The sequence below is a fragment of the Sinohyriopsis cumingii genome, unplaced genomic scaffold, assembly GCF_028554795.1.
Source record: "Sinohyriopsis cumingii isolate HCF-2022 unplaced genomic scaffold, ASM2855479v2 utg000233l, whole genome shotgun sequence".
NCBI classification, from domain to species: Eukaryota; Metazoa; Mollusca; class Bivalvia; order Unionida; family Unionidae; genus Sinohyriopsis; species Sinohyriopsis cumingii.
In genome coordinates, this window is record NW_028315880.1 from 913,708 (window position 1) to 931,783 (window position 18,076).

General features: G+C 44.0%; 1 protein-coding gene across 2 annotated transcripts in view; it reads right to left on the minus strand.

The window, feature by feature from the left end:
• LOC149774405 (flavin reductase (NADPH)-like) overlaps positions 1–18,076 on the minus strand; it is a 62,197-nt gene that overhangs the window by 20,772 nt on the left and 23,349 nt on the right. For both annotated transcript variants that reach the window (XR_016416869.1, XM_089945321.1), the window contains exon 2: positions 189–396. Coding sequence is in view for 1 of the 2 variants with exons in the window: in XM_089945321.1 (XP_089801447.1) it covers positions 189–396 (208 nt within the window). In the remaining variant the exon portion in view is untranslated. The remainder of the gene's footprint in view (positions 1–188; positions 397–18,076) is intronic.

Consider the following 18,076-nt stretch of genomic DNA (forward strand, 5'->3'; position numbering starts at 1 on the left):
CATCTCCTATGCAACATCTGTAAATTCTTCATTGTAATAACTACCATCTCCTATGCAACATCTATCATTTCTTCATTGTAAAAATGATTTATACAAATAATAACATTGCTACTGGATATGTCTTTCTTTCTGAAGAGAATTCTTATATATTTGAAAAGAAAATTTAATGATTTAGTGATAAAACTTACATTTGGAACACACAGAGGACATGCAGACGACCCTTTTAACTCCTGCTTTTCTCATGGCCGACGTGATAACTTTCATGGAGTCGAGATAGAGCGTGACGGTTGTCAGACTTAACCAGCTAGGTGGCGTTCCCAGACAGGAAACCACCGCATCACACTGCTTGAAATTTTCCGCCAGATCATCCTCCTTCAAAATGTCCACCTTAATGATCTGAGAGGAACGGAAATGCTGAGTTAAACCTTTATTACATAATTCCACCGGTGTCACCATACATTAACAGAGTCTTTCGCTGGAAGGGTCCTGCTTTGATGACTTTCAGTCCCTGGCCCTGGTCTCTCTGTAAACTAGTCAGCAGTTTTCTATATACTAGAATTTGCGTTTGTGCGGAAATCTGCCACCCCGTTGCCAATATGTGCGAGCGCCTATAGCCCTAATCTTACATCTTCCAAATCAAGCCGTATTCATAGTTCTTAATTTCTCTTACCATTAGAACACAGTTATTGTTTCACAAATACATGATTTAGATAACGTCCTACAAGCAGCAGACAAAGGATAAGTGAACGTGAGACATGATATAATTTCACTTTTACTCTTGCATTATGTTTAACTCCGAATAGGATATTTGTAAAACTATCAGGCATATTTTCTTTCTTTTTGTGTGAAATGGATGAGTTCATAGATTATATAAGAATAACAGCCCATTACACAGATTTAGAGGTTAATATATTTGCTGAAAAACTCGGGCGTACAGTTTTTAGTTATCAGATTTGGTTGTGAAGCAATAACGTGCTACACCTCTGCGGTGAACGCTGGATTTTTTATTCGGACATTTGCAAGGGCATAATGTCGTTCATTTAAGCTCAACTGTTTCCTCCATCTTTAATACACGTTCAACGACGTCTGAGCCGTCGGGAACGCATCGCATAAATTGTTTGAATTAGTTGTGTAATCAACATAAAAATTAGTTAAAAAATAAACTCTTGAGTAGTGAAGTGGGCCACCCTAGCGACAATGGGAATTAGCATTACAGAACCCCTTGGGCCACTCTAGCGACAAGGGAAATTTAACATGGAGAAAAACCCTGGGCCACTCTAACGACAAGGGGAATTTAACATGGAGAAAACCCCTGGGCCACTTTAGCGACAATGGGAAATTAACATGGGAATATATTTTGGGCCTGTTGAGCGACAAGGGAAATTTAACATGGGAGATAAAAAGCAATTCTAGGGACAAGGGCAATTTAACATGGGAATAGAGTTTGGGCCTGTCTAGGGACTAGGGGAAATGGAACAGGGTCGGGGCCCTATTTTAATATGGTCCCGACCTGATGGGTCTCTATTTTTTTGTTTATTTTAAAAAATAAAAAGAAATAAAAAAATGGGGTAGGCAATTGAAAGTCGATCTCTTTTCTAGAAATGTGGGTGGCCCTGAAAAGGGCCTTTGGGTTTATATATGCCCTTAACATGAAGGGCATCTGTGACTTCTACTTATCCTTAGGCTTCGTCTCACTGTAGGACCGTAAATCAGGACTATTTTGAGGCATCCTTGCCTCTCCACGTAAATCCTACGTATCCATAGGCTGCTGGTGGTCCTATGGACAACTGTCCATTCGGATCGGACATACATCGGTATGTCCGTCCTGAACATCATCATTGACACAAGGGTGGAAGATTCAACGTCAGTCCACATGCTGAGGCGACGAGAACAGGTAAATCAATGCAGTGAACTGCGCTTATTTATAGGTAGAGGAAGGATTGAAACGGATTGAGTTCATTGACCAATCCAAACACGCGTTACAAAATTCAGTCAGCTCGCATCCAATCCGAAGAGAACAGTCTGTGACGTCACGTGGTCTATATAGATTCGCTAGTGCCTGTGCGCTGTCAATCCATGCGACAGTGATTCAACATGACGGAAACTCAGAAAACGATCCATTGGGGTGCACCAGCAGTGGTGACCACCCAAGGGAACCCGGACTTACTTTCAGAAGAGGTGAATTGGGATTTTGTGGATTTTCTTACCTCGCAAGAATTTGTTCCGGAACCTTCGTCACCTTCATTACCACACATGGAGAATTTTAGACAGAGACAGAAAGAAGAATTGGAGAAATTTATACAACGACAAAAGGAAGCGGAACAAGCTTTTCTTTTACAGCAACAACAGCAAGAAGAGGTAAGAAAAAAACAACAACAACAAGAAGCAGCAGCAAAGAAACAAGAGGGTGAAAATCAAACGGTCACGGTACTGTTAGACATTTTAGCGGAGTTAAGAAGTCTGAAACAAATGTATCAGACTTCTTTATCACGACCGAAGAGAAAACGACCTTCCCGAGCTAAACACGCCAACCCTGTTACTAAGCCTACCGTACCACCCTTAGTGATTTCAACCAAATCATCATCATCAGAAGTAGGCCTCGGCCATGGCAAAGGCTTAAGGCAGTTAAAGTTGATTGCTTAAACTCACCCCTACACCAAAAACCAAAGGCCCTTTTCAGGGCCACCCACTTCTCTCGAAAAGAGATAGACTTTCAATTGCCAATAACTCAAAAAAAAAAAAAAAAAAAAAAAAAAAAAATTTTACCCCTATATTACTTGTATATGAGTGCGTGAGGGTAGCTTCTTATTTAAAATCAAAACTCAAAGACACTTACCTTTTTATACCTAATTTATTCTTTTATAAATAGTTACAATCCAATTCACAATTCACAACAGAGCACTTTAAAAAGTACATTCACTTCTTCTGTCTCACTGTTTAGTCTCTCTGTTTTTTAAATTTCTTCAACGTCACAGTCTTTTCCTCCTCTTCCTCCTCACTTTCTTCCCTTCTTCTTTTCTTCTCCTGTTTCTTTTTCTTCACCTGTCTGCTATCTTCCTCCTCTTCTTCCTCTGAAGAATCCCTCTCTTCTTCTGACTCCTCTTGTTTCTTTTTTGGGCAATCTGGAGACCAATGTCCTTTTTCTTGACAATAATAACAGGTATCTTGACTTTTGTCTCTTTTAACCCCTGTTTTTCTTTTTTGACGGTCTGGACACTCTGAACACCAATGCCCTTTCTTTTGACAGATATAGCAAGTATCTTGACTTTTATCTCGAAAAGAAGGAGAGTAGTCCGAAGGCTGGTCTGAAGAAAATGTTCTGATGACCCCTTGCAAAGCTCTGATGAAACGTTCGATTTGGCTAGTCTCTTCCATCGTTGTGCTCGGTTTGAGAGTGAAATGAATACTGAAAGGACAATACACACACCCTTTTATATACGCTGGTCTGCCATGACTTTAAATTAGTCTATGGTGTTTAAACTTGAGTCATTTGACGTTTTGCACTCAAGATGAAACGATCCAATTCATTTGAGAAGAAAGAAGAAGAAAGTAAGAGGCAGAAACGTGATCTATCGCCTCGTACCAGGGCTGAAGTCTTGGCACAAATTCATGCCAGTGATTTTGAAGACGACATGAGTGAACCAGAATCCGAACCCTCTAAACAAAGTTCATCACCTTCAGTCAACCCTGAAAAGTACTATTCCATTCGAGAGACGGAAAAGCGCTCCTCTAGAAAATTTAGAACCACGGCTTACAAATACACGGTGAAGTTTAAACATTTCAAGGCTGAAGTACCGTTAGTGAAAGCAGAAGGGTTCATCACCGGGGTGTGGGATTCTTTGCTCACCTCACTCAAGCGACAATGTCAACCCAAAGAAGACGATCGCTTGAGACTTTCCATACAACACGACGGTTTGAAATACCCTGTTTGGATCGAGTTTAGCAGCCCTGCAGAATTGACTGCTTCCAAAGTCATGGACAAGATTCAACACGTACAACAATCCAATGACCAGTTTGACATCACCGATGGAAAAGCCACACTGCACATGACCCACGTCTCTCCTCCTCAAGGGACTGGCCGCAAAAAAGTCTTATTGGTGAACGACCTTCGCAGCACCAAAACGAGTCTCGTCCGAATTCACAACCCTCAAGACCAGATGTGTTTAGCCAGGGCCATCGTGGTGGGACGAACCTATGCTAACAAGAATGACACGGTAGAATGGAAAAGAGCCTGGAAAACTATTCAACGATCCGACCGAGCCAAACAACGAAGTGAAGCAGAACTCCTGTTGCAACAAACTGGCCTGTCCACAGACACACCCTGTGAGATTCCTGAAATGCAAACATTGCAAGATGTCCTAGCTCCACGCTACACCTTGAAAGTGCACCCTCAAGAAATGCGCAGGCCTCTGTTGTTTCGAGGGAAAGACTTTAAGGATGGAAAATACATTCATGTCTATTATCACGACGACCATTTCGATACCATTACCACTATCACCGGATTCCTGAGATACAGATATTACTGTGAGAAATGTGACTATGGCTATAACAATCGAGAGCAACACAAGCATTGTGGATTGAAATGCTCAGGATGTTTGGCCTCTCCACCCTGTCTGAGCGAAGGGCCAGTGCATTGTTCAACTTGTCTGCGCACGTTTGTTAGCCCTACCTGTTACCAGCAACATTTGAAGACGCAAGGTTCACAGCAGAAATGTGCTTGTCAACTGCTGAGATTGTGCCCTACGTGTGGACAAGGCATACGTACCAATAATGCCAAGGCACACGTATGTTCAGGAAAAAAAATGTCACATTTGTCACCACATCGTGGACTTGGAACACCAATGCTACGTGCAAAAATACCAACCCCCACCAGAGAAAGAGGACGGTCACAAGAAGAAAGACAATTTCATCTTTTTCGATTTCGAATGCATGCAAGAGACTGGCATTCACGTTTCTAATTTCTGCGTGGCTCATCGAGCGTGCGAGAAGTGCATTCAGGAACCTATCTTCAGTCATTGCCCTCACTGCAGCAAGATTCCTGGAGGACGTGAAAAAATCTTTCGGGGACCGAACACGCTAGCCGATTTTGCCCAATGGGTCTTAGACCCCATCGACAAGACGTGGAGCCAAGAGGACATCGAACGTTACGGAGATTGTCATCGTCATGCCACGGTGATGGCTCACAATTTCTGCGGATACGATGGACAGTTTCTTTTGAGATACTATACGGAACAAGGCACCGAGCGTCCTAAAGTCACTTTGAACGGAGCCAAAATCATTTTCATGCAAGTGGGACAAGTACAGTTTAAAGATTCGATGAGTTACTTGGCCATGCCTTTGAGCCGAATGCCTAAAACGTTTGGAATGACAGAAATGGCTAAAGGGTACTTTCCACACTTTTTCAATACGGAAGCCAATCAACACGCCGTTATACCCCATTTGCCTGAGGCTCACTATTACGACCCTGACAACATGTGTACCGAACAACGAGAAGCTTTCTACGCTTGGTACCAGGCTCACGCCTCCGACCCTTTCGACTTTCAGGAAGAAATGTTAAAGTATTGTCGTTCCGACGTGGACATTTTACGACGTTGCTGTGGAAAATTTCGAGAACTGTTCATGGAACACGGAGGGGTCGATCCTTTGAAAGAAGCTTGCACCATTGCCAAAGCGTGTTCCTTAGTGTACCGGCAACGATTCATGCCTGAGAACACCGTAGATGTCATCAGTAATCAAACGACCAACTTTGTCAAACGTCAATACTCGGTCAAAGCCCTACGCTGGTTACATTACTTGAGCGACAAGAAAGACAAGTGGATTCAGCATGCCCGCAACGGAGGGGGCGAAAAGACCATCGGAACGCATTCGGTCGATGGCTGGGACTTAGAAAACCCCAAGATCGTGTACGAGTTTAACGGTTGCTTATTTCACGGATGTCTCGTCTGTTATCCTGACCGTGGCACTAAAAATCAGTTTTTACAACGAACTATGGAAGACTTGTACCAGGCCACTTGTCAGCGACGCCTAAAGTTAGAACAGGAAGGATACCAAGTGGTGGAAATGTGGGAAAACGAATACGATCACCGTTTGAAAACCGATCCCGAGTTTAAACGCCTCGTGGAAAGTTACCAGTTCATGGACCCCCTGAACCCGAGATATAGTTTGTACGGAGAAAGGACCAATGCCACCTGTTTGCTGTACAAAGCCGACGAAGAGAAAGGAGAAGAAATCAAATACTTGGACGTGTGTTCGCTGTATCCCTACGTGTGCAAATATTGTCGCTTTCCTGCAGGACACCCACAATTGTTCACGGAACACATCGACCTGAAAAACATTCGACAATACGAAGGCTTGATCAGGTGCAAAGTTTTGCCTCCCACGGACTTGTACCATCCCGTGTTACCTCACCATTGTCAAGGCAAACTGATGTTTCCTTTGTGCCGTACTTGTGCAGAAACGTGCAACCAAGATCAACCTTGCCAGCACACCCAGGAAGAACGCGCCTTGACGGGGACGTGGGTCAGCGTATAATTGTTCAAAGCTCTGAACATGGGATATCAACTGTTAGAAGTGTACGAAATTTGTCACTTTCCCAAGACACAACAATACCACAAGGGTGACCCCACGCAGAAAGGCATTTTCGTAGACTACGTGGATGCCTTTTTGAAACTGAAACAAGAAGCCAGTGGCTGTCCTTCCTGGTGTCACACTCCCGAAGACCAAAAGACATTCAAAGAGAAATACTGGGCACAAGAAGGCATTACTTTAGATCACATCGAGAAAAACGAAGGCAGGCGATCGTTTGCCAAAGTGATGTTAAATTGCTTGTGGGATAAAATGGCACAACGTCCGTGTTTACCCAAGACGGAGTATTTGATAGAACCTTCCCGCTACTTTCAGATGATTCACGACAAAACCAAATTCATGAAACACGTGGACGTCGTTCGCGAGGATTTGATCTTGGTCAATTACGAAGATCTGGACTTTGTACAAGACGACCCTTTTGGAAATGTCATCATTGCGGCTTACGTGACAGCTCATGCTCGCTTAAAATTGTACGAAGCTTTAGAACTGTTAGGGGAACGCGTCCTGTACTTTGACACGGACAGTTGCATTTACATCCATCACCCGAGTCAACAGCACCCTGACATCGAAGGAGACCGTTTAGGAGCCTGGACAGACAAGCATCCCGACGACAAGATTCTAAGTGTCGTCATTGGCGGTCGAAAAAATTACGGCTACGAATACCGGGACCCACAAGGAGAAGTGCACACGAAGTGTAAAGTGAAAGGATTGACTCTGAATTATCGTACCAGTCGTGTGGTCAACTTTGGAGTATTGAAAGAAGCCTTGCAATCTGGAGAAGATAAACACTTTGAAGTGACCACCTATCAATCCAACAAGATTGTACGTTTACCCACTCACCACATCGTCAGTCGACCCTTGGAAAAAGTCTATCAAATCGTGTACCAGAAGCGAGTCCGACTTCCCAATCATTTCACCTTACCGTATGGACACGTCGGTATTGGTCTGTATATAAAAAGGAACCCTAGGCAAGATCGCTAGTTCATTGTGACTACCAAGACCAAGTGAACAAGATGAATACTTTCAGAGAAACACACAACAAGTTTAGAAAGACACAATTCAAGTTTGGGGCTTCTGAAGTGGAATGCGATTGTGAGCCTTGCGACTTTTCAACCTGTGTTAGTGACAGTACCAGAAGAACCCGTCACCCAGGACAGGACTGTCGTGGACATCCCTGAAAGACCCTTTCGGGAGGACAGTTGTGTGACCTTACCCCCTATAGAACTGGTCAGAACATTACCCAAAACATGTTGTACAGACACTTGTGTTTATTCCACGTTGATGGTTATCATGTGCCTTTTATTCTTGTACTTAAGCCTTTGGCTTTTATGTATTTTTGTCTTTCGTGTTCATGTTTAAAACATTCAATAAACGTGTCCTGAAAAAAGTATATAAACTCTCGTCTTGTTTGTTTTCTTGTCACAAGTGATATTCCTCACACTATGGCTACCTCTGCTGTCTCTGCTCCCTCTTCCTCCACTGTCAAAGTCATCGACGAACACTTAGATCGTGCCAGTTGGGAGGCTTTGTATCTTCGCCATCCCTTTAACATGCTCATTGCTGGACCTAGCGGTTCAGGCAAACTCAAATTCGTCAAACGCTTGATCGAACATAAACATCATTTGATCGATCGTCCACCTCAACGCATCGTGTGGTGTTACAAAGAGTGACAATCGGCATACAGCCTCTTGCGAGAAAGTCAAGGCGATTCCATCGTGTTTGTGGAAGGCATTCCTAAAGAAGACGACGGCATCGTCTCTGACTCCCGTCAAACCCATTTGGTCATTTTTGACGACATGTTAGGAGAAGACGAAGAAGAAATTAAACTGTGGTTCACGCGCAAAGGGCATCATCGTAATGCCAGTGTCGTTTACATCACCCAAAATTTGTTTCAACAAAGTAAAGCCCATCGCACCATCAGTCTCAATGCGCATTACGTGGTCTTGTTTAAAAGCCCTCGAGATAAATTGCAAGTGCAAGTCTTAGCCAAACAGTAGGGACACCTTGGCTGACTCAGGCGTACGACGATGCCACTCAAACTCCACACGCCTATTTACTAGTCGACTTGAAACCTACGACCCCCGATGATTTGCGATTTCGTACCCACTTGTTTCACCACTGGTGCCAAGACGGAGGGCCTGTCCTGTACACGTCTCCATCCTCGACTTAACTTCATTCCACAAAAAAAATCTATAAAAACCTCAGACCCTTTTCGTCTGTCTCACACACATTTTGAACATGACATCCCTTCAGTCGCATCTTCCCGACAAATTGATTCGTGCCTTGTATGGCATCAGTGGAGAAAAAAATCCACAAACACGAGCTCGTGTCTTAGAAGCTAGTCTCAAAGAAGTCTTACGATGGTTCACGGTGACGGCACGTCAATTACTACAAGGGATCATTCAGATTCCTCATCAAACCAAACGCTTTTTTGATCGAAACAAAGTCGCTTTGACCCAACTGGCCGATCCCCGCATCGACACTCAAACCAAAAAACAAATCATTTTGAAACCTGGAGGGAGCGGTACTCTAGGAGGGGTCATCATTCGCTCTCTCTTAAGATGGGATCCTAATGCCCCCAATGTTCTCCCCAAGAAAAAAGTCAAACGAAGCTCCAAGAAGAAGAAAAAGACCAGGTCCCCAAGGAGACCCGTGTCTGCAAGAACTTCTCCAGTGGCGGGACCCTCCTCTTACCAGACACCACCCCGGAAAAAGAAAAGAAGCCCCCAGAAAAAGAAACAGAGAAAAAGCCCCCAGAAAAAGAAAAGTCCACAGAAGAAAACTAGTCGCAAGAGAGGCACTTCGGCCAGGACGCAACCTTACACTCGCAAACCACGACCTGCCACGGCGGTGACTGCGTCTTCGGCAGCCTCAAGTTCATCCACTTCTCCGTTGATGACACCAAGAACTGAAGTACCTTCTCCCAAAATCAAAGTCCAAGAAAGATCGGGCATGTTACAAAGTTTACTGGATTTGTCCAAGCAAGAACTGGCTCGATTTAGTCCGTTGCGTACCCCTGCACGACGTGTCATGCCTGTCCTGAAGTTCATACGACGTAAAGACAATCAGTGGCGACGCGTTCCAGTATAAAAAAGGTGTGTGACCAAGTCGGGGTATCACTGTTTTGGTGCTCCTGAAGATTCAAAGATGTCACCTTCCAAAAAACATCCCTCTTCTAAACAACGCCAAGGAAAGAAAAGGAAAGGACTGCCATCACGTTTAGTCAAACATGGGGACATGTTGTCCAAACACCAGAAACAATGCTTACGCAAACATCGTCACGTTCTTCGCCAATTGGTTCAAAAGAAAATTCCCATTCGTCAAAAGAAAGATGATGTTGGTCCAACGTGGAGGCATTTTACCCTTCTTGTTAGGCCCCTTGCTGAAAGGAGTCTTGGGAACCATGTTGGGAGGACTGGTGGGAGCAAGATAAAAAGGCCCTCGGAAGTCCCAATCGACCCTTGACAACCCCATGGAAGGACGAAAACTAGCTTTAGTGCCTTACAAACGATGGATGGAATACCATCGTTGGCAAGAACAACACACCCCGCATTTACCTCCCAATCTCCATTAGAGCGAGATGTCCCAGTTACAACATGAATTGCAGTCCTTGGTGGATCGCCAAGATTTGTCCGAAACAGAAAAATCGCAAAAGTACGGTCAACTCTTGCAACGACTGCAACTCTTTCACCAGAAAGCTTTAGACGAAACAGCTCTACCCACTCTGAAAGATTTTAAGACCCTGATGAAAAGTCCAGCACCATCACCAGTACCACCACCACTACCAGTGGCCAAGACAGAAAAAGAAGAAGAAGAAGAAGGGTTTCAAACTCCTCCAGAAAAAGTACGCAAGTTAACAACACCACCTACCTCCAGAATTGGATGGATTAAAAAGATGATGACCACCCATTATTCATCACAAGAGAAAAAGAAAGTGAAGACAGAAGTGAAGACAGAAGTGAAACAAGAACCGATATCCCCTGCTCCGACATCCTCCTCTGCGACACCTATTGCTGGTCGCGCACGCAAAGCATTGCAATCCAAGAAAGTACCCCAAGAGAAAAAGAGTAGCATCTTCCAAGAGTGGGTGCCTTATCAACACACAAACACAAAATGGAAAAAGTGTTAGCCAGCATTTACTACGATCCCTCGCATCCGGCAGGTTACGCAGGAGTTCAAAAATTGTATCGTGCTGCCAAAATGCGACTGAAAAGTCTCCGTTTACCTCAAGTGCAACGATGGTTACGAGAACAAGCTACCTACACTTTACACAAACCCATTCGACGCAAGTTTTCCAGAAGTCGCACCCGAGTGGAAGGCATCGATCATCAATGGCAAACCGATTTAGCCGATGTCTCTCATTTGGCCAGCTACAATCGTGGCTACAAATATTTGTTTTGTGTCATCGACGTCTTTTCCAAATTTGCTGGGTCGTACCCTTGACTTCCAAATCGAGCAGCGAGTTAGTGCGAGCCCTGCAACGAGTGTTGAAACAAAGCGGTCGTCACCCTCTTCGATGGCAAACGGACAAAGGTACCGAATCTCTGAACCAAGCTTTCCAAAAAGAATTAAAGAAACGTGACATTCATTTTTTTACCACCGAGAATCCCGAAGCCAAAGCCAGCATCGTGGAACGTTTTCAACGCACTTTGAAAGAACGCATGTGGAAATATTTTACGCATCAACACACTCTGAAGTACATCGACATCTTACCGCACCTGGTGCAAGCGTACAACCAATCTTACCATCGAAGCATCGGACGTGCCCCGCAAGAAGTGACTCCCGAAAACGAAGTGCTGGTGTTTGAGCGCCTGTTTGGTACGTCCCCGACGAGGGCTGCCCCCAAGAAAAACGGAGTGTTGACCGTAGGAGATTGGGTACGCATTGGCAAAACCAAACGCACTTTCGACAAAGGTTACTTACCTAACTGGACGACCGAATTGTTTCGTGTCACTGGACGAGTGCATGGCCGTCATCCTGCCGTCTATAAATTGGAAGACATGAACGGAGAAGTGCTCAAAGGAACGTTTTATTTGTCCGAGTTACAACGTGTCACCAAAGAAGAAGACGACGTGTACGACATCGAAAGCATTCTCGAACTCAGAACCCGTAAAGTGGGTAAACGACGTGTCAAAGAAGTCAAAGTACGTTGGAAAGGATATCCACCCAGTTTTGATTCTTGGATCGAGGCTTCGCAAGTCATCGACTATAAAAAGAAGTGACCATCATGCCCTTTCACACAGACGCAGCTACGTCGACCACTCCTTCACCTAGTTCTTCTCTGCAAGATTTACAGAAACAACCCTTGTGGGTGTGGTGTGGAGAACGTGTGCCTAAAACGCAAATCGTCTTTTTCTGCCAAATCTTCGTGGTGTATTGTGTCATCGGGGCAGCCATCGCCAATTTAAGTTTGCAACAAGGAGACAAACAATTGTGGACCATTTTATTGAGCAATTGCATCGGTTACCTGCTTCCCAATCCCTCCCTGAAATTCTCTTCCAACGGGATCCAGGGGAACCTTGTGTCCAGTGCCAGTGTCAGTCACCCTCCAATAACAACAACAACCCCATTTTGGGCGGAGACACTCCTCTGACGTCCAGTAACCCTTCGGACAGCCACAGAACTCTGGAATTATGAGTCACCAAAACCAATTTTACTTAACCTTACCCAGTGACAGTTCCATGGAGGTGTTTCCCAACAACACGTTGTGCTGTTACACGGCCAAATTACCTCAGACCATCCCATTAGATCACGAAGCCCATTGGGAAGTGGCTTTAGTAGAAATCATTCACCCGACCCAAGTCCTCAATGTCCTTCCCAATCAAAATTCTTTTGATGTGGAAGCTCATGACGAGCAATTGCAACAGTATTTGGATACCCATGGCAAATATGACAAGAAAACCCCTGGCACAAAAAATCAAAAGTACACCACCTCACTTGTTCGTTCCCCCAGGCTACTATTTTAGTGGTCAAAATTTGGTGAGCACCATAACCTCCAGGTTTAATGTCGCGTTTCTGAAAGCTTTGGAAAGTGTCAAAAAAAGTGTCACCATGGAATACCACAAAGCAGCTCGTCGCTTCTTGATGAAATTTGACGGGAGTAAAATCGTGTCCATTTTATTTTGTCCTGAATTGTTTGACATGTTGGGCGGAGACATGGACATGAGAAAGGCCATGCTCAAGAAAAACGAATCACCAATCATTTACGACAACGAGTCTTTTAGTAAGTTATTTCGTGCCCCGGTAGAACTGAACCAAGGACTGAATTTGATGTTTGTGTACTCCGATGTGGTGGAGTACAACGTGGTGGGACACACCTCTGTGCCGTTACTGCGTGTCATTCCTTTCAAAGTGGATTCTGCCACGGTCACTGACGAGGAAGGTGGAAACACTTACCACGTTCACCGCGAATTTGTCCATCCTCACTATTTGCCTGTCAGCAAGTCGTATTTGGACACGGTGAACATTCCTATAAAAGGAGATCTGGGACAAAATATTCCATTCACCAAAGGAAAAGTCACGGTGAAACTCCATTTTCGAAAACGGTTCTCTCACGATTCGTAAGTCAGGTATCCAGTGTACCGAGGGGTTGCTCGACAGCGAGGACACGGTTTAGGAGATATGTTAAAATCGGCCTTTCGTTCGGTGGCCCCGGTGTTCGAAACCGATGGTGACACGCGGATTGCACGCCTTGAAAGACGCGGCACTGACACAAGGCAAAAAATTTCTCCAAAATGTCATCATCGACAAACAAAATCCTAAAGAAGCCTTCATGAGGGCAGGCAAAAATGTCTTGCTGCAAACGGGCAAAGACCTTTTGGGCCGACGAGACACACCTATAAATGCCCTGCACGCTACCGAGTCAAGCATTCAGCAAGGACAAGGCAGAAATAGATGACGAAGAAAACACCCTTTCACCAGACTTCATACGTCTAAAGCTAGAAAGGCAAAGAAAAGAAGAACCGTTCGAGACTTAGACGTTTTCGATTATTGAGAAAGAGAAAAAAATGCTGCACCGAGAGTTTTGCGCCTGTTCCAAGTCGGAACTGGAGCTGTTTGCCATGCCCCCCCCCCCCATGATGACCATGCAAGAATCCCAGTGGGTGGAATTTCATCCCGTCTCCTCTTTGACGGATTCCGCTCCCATCGAGTTTGAAATCAAAGGACAACCCGAAGATTACATCGATCTGAATAGCAGTTACCTGTATTTGAAAGTGAAAGTGATCAAAACGGACAAAACCAATCCAGGAGGCGATGCTAGAGTAGCTCCTGTCAACAATTTCATGCATTCCTTGTTCAGCGAAGTGGACTTGTACTTGAATAACAAACTGGTCAGCAGCAGCATGGATACTTACCCATATCGTGCCTACCTGGAAAATCTCTTGACGTACGGAAAAGAAGCCAAGAATACTCATCTGGATGCTTGCGTGGTATGGAAACCTGACACGGCAGGTGTAGGCACGTTTAGCGACACAGTCCTGACAGAAGATGACAATCCTCACAATGTGGGGTTTAACGACCGTCGTAAGAAAATTCTGCAAGGGCGAAGTTTAGAACTGATGGATCGTTTGCATTTGGACATGTGGTTACAAGAAAAGTATTTGCTGAACGGGGTGGATATCCGTCTGAGACTGAATCGTAGCAGTGCCGCTTTCCATTTGATGGCCCATGCCAATGAATACAAAACTATCATTCAAGAAGCCCGACTTTACGTGCGTGGTGTGGAAATGTTACCTAAAGTGGGAAACGACGTCAGTCAGACGTTGAGCAGAACGACCGCCAAGTATCCGATACGACGCGTGGAAGTGAAAACGTTCAACATTCCCGCTGGACAGCGATCTATGATCGAAGATCATCTGTTCCAAGGACAGTTACCCAAGCGTTTGATTGTTGGTATCGTCAGGAATTCAGCCTTCAACGGAACCCACGATCAAAATCCTTTTGAGTTTCAACATTACAATGTGTCCAAGATCGAAGTCAGTCGCGACGGCAAGACCTTGTGTACCCGACCCTTTGAGCCCAACTTTGGTGTCGCGAAGGATTATTTGAGATCGTACTTGTCCCTGTACGAAGCCACGGGACAGTTAGGAACCAACACCAGTCACGGTATTTCGTAGGACGATTATGCAGGAGGCTATGCTTTGTGGGGTTTTGATTTCACTCCAGACCAAGGCAGCGAAGAGGGACATTTCCACCATATAAAATCGGGTCAGATTCGTGTGGAACTTCAGTTTGCAAATCCACCTCCAGATCACACAGTGAACGTCCTCCTGTATGCAGAATTTGACAATACCATAGAAATCAACAGTTTGAGAGAAGTCATTCTAGATTATTAGAAGCCATGGAAGACTGTTATCCCTCTTTACCTAGTGGAGAAACTTTGGAGATGGAATGTGAGGAGACCGTGGAAGAAGAAGAAGAATCCCAAGACGAAGAAGTTATCATGATGAAGTCAAGATGGCCAGAACAAGAAGCCCATTTAGTCTCCTGTTTTGCTACAGTCCTGGCAGATACAATGAAAGAATTGATCAAGGAAGAGTGCTATGGATGTCACAACGATCATCCCAGTCAAATTCAACACGACAAATGTCTGATGTTAAGTCAAGAAGAAAAATTGGACGAATATCTGGACAAAGCTTGGGATCACATCGAGATAGAATTCGTGTTGAACGAGTGGTATAAAGTTATCATGATGAAGTCAAGATGGCCAGAACAAGAAGCCCATTTAGTCTCCTGTTTTGCTACAGTCCTGGCAGATACAATGAAAGAATTGATCAAGGAAGAGTGCTATGGATGTCACAACGATCATCCCAGTCAAATTCAACACGACAAATGTCTGATGTTAAGTCAAGAAGAAAAATTGGACGAATATCTGGACAAAGCTTGGGATCACATCGAGATAGAATTCGTGTTGAACGAGTGGTATAAAGGCTTGGATAAACATTCTTCTCCTCCATTAACGTCTCTGGAGTGCCGTCGCATCGAATATCTCTTGGACCAGAGTAAGAAGTCGGATCTAAACGCCTTTTACTTGTCAGACATTTTCAAGCAAAAGGTCAGGATCGAATTGATCACTTATCATTACCTGTGAAGAAGAAAACCACACAAATCAATGGATACCTGGGAACTTTATTACCTTTTGAACCACAGCTCGTACACGGCTTCTTGGAATCATGTTGTCTGTTCTAAAGATGAACTCCCTCATCGTACACCTCAAGACCATCTAGCTTATGTGATCAGCACGGACGATAGTCATCTCCCAGGAACCCACTGGGTAGCCGTCTACTTTCCTCAAGAAGGATGTGTGGAATATTTCGATTCGTATGGATTGCCCCCTTTGGAAGACGATATCATTGACTTTATGAGAAGAAATGCTCAGACCACCCGATTCAATAATGTGAAATTACAAGGCACAGATTCCTTGGTGTGTGGACAATATTGTGTGTATTTTCTGCATCATCGCAGCCTGGGCTATTCCTTAGAACATTTAGTGACTCATTTTGATCCTCGTTCTTCTTCTAGAAACGATGTGAAAGTAGATCAATGATTTTGTGACCATTATGCTTATCTTTTGTCTCAAGCTAGGAAACGTAGTGTCGATCAATGGCCTAATGACTTCCAACAGTGGAAATCACAATTTCATTCACAACGTTGTCAGCCTTGTCCAAAATAATGTGTGTGTTGGGAAAAAAAATGTTTGTCATTTGAAACCAAATGTTTGATGTTATATTGTTGGATTATTGTTAAAAATGTTAGAGTTGTTTGTTAGTGTTAAGTGATTTTGAATAAAAAATGTTTTGTTTTAAAAAAAGTGCCTTTGTGGTTTGTTTGACTATAGAAATCTTGATTCATGCTCTTTGACTTCTTACTATCCCTCTCATGGCACTCATTGAACGTTCCGGCTCGAAAACCGTGGAGGGATGTTTTCCTTCACGTCCGCGCTTTGACTTTAAAGCCGGGGTAGCCTCCAGTCTAACCATCCATTGTCGACTCATCCTCCTACGAAGATCTGCTCCAAACTAGCTAAGCTAAACGAAGCCTACGTGAATTTGCACAGGGTCAGACACAGTCTGATACGAAGCCAGAAGAGATAGAGAATGTGAGAATGCTAAAAGTCACTGAAGACCTGATAGAAGAGCTCTTCAGAGAAGAAGTGAACAGGGAGAAAGAAGAATGGACAGAGAAGTACAGACTTCAGAAACAGCAGAGAGAGCAGCAACATCAGCAGCAGGAACCTGAACCTGACAGAGGCTTTGTTGATTGTCGTATCGACACCAAAGAGTTCTTCTTCTCTTTCTGAAGAAGCTGACCTATCGTCAGAAAGTCTATCGTCAGAGGACATCGCATTCTTAGAAACTAAAAGATTGCCATAGCAAACAAAACAACAGCCCTTTTCAGGGCTACCCAATACTCTAGAAAAGAAATAGTAATCCATTTGCCAATGTGTGTAGGTAGAGTAGTGTGAATATAAACACTGACTCTTTTTTTATAGTGTGAGTGTATGTGTTTGTGTATATGATTGTGTGTTTGTAAGTGCTCACGTACGTTTGTGTGGATAGTAGATTATGATGATGTTTTTTGTTTGCTGTTTGACGTGTGGGGAGAGTAGATTTGGGGTTTGATTGGATTGCTTTGCGTATGTGGATAGTATATTATTTGTTTAATAAAATTTTTTAGAATAGTGATGGGTAGTATAAAAATGTGAGTGAGTGTTTCTTTTAGGTCCGCACGTTGTTTGGTCATGATCTAGGTAATATAACTTTGGTCTTAGGGGATGTTTTCCTTCACGTCCGCGCTTTTAGTATAAATTGAAACTCGCTTGGCAGTCTAGCTACCCTGTTCATTCGTTAACAAGACAATGAATACCAGAATAAGCAAACTTCTTGAACTCCAGATACATCTGGAATATGTCAGGCGCCTGTTAAAGGAACTGGTAGCGGAGGCCATAGTAGAAGAGGGAAGAATAAAGAGGGAAGAGGAGGAAAAGAAAATAGGAGAGAGGATGGCTTACAAGATACCAGAGACAGAGGATTGGGGTGCTGAAGCCAATCATCCTCCCTCTGCGCTCTCAAGACAAAAAGTAAAAGGAGACTGGGGAAGAAGATGTGTGTGTGGTGCCAGGCCTGGAAGGTACCATCATTAACCAGGTGTCACTGGAGTTCAAAAACAAACAGCCCTTTTCAGGGTTACCCAATACTCTAGAAAAGAAATAGTAATCGATTTGCCAATGTGTGTATGTAGACGTGTGGATATAAACACTGGCTCTTTTTTCTTGTGTGTGTGTGTGTGTGTGTGTGTGTTTATTTGTAAACGCTCAAGTACGTTTGTGTGAATAGTAGATTTGGGTTTCATTTTAATGTTTTGCGTCTGTGAATATTAGATTTTGGGTTTGTTAATTGCTGCTTCACGTATATGGATAGTAGATCATATGAAATGAGAAAAGTAGGGGGATGTTTTCCTTCACGTCCGCGCGTTTTAAGTGCTGATCTAG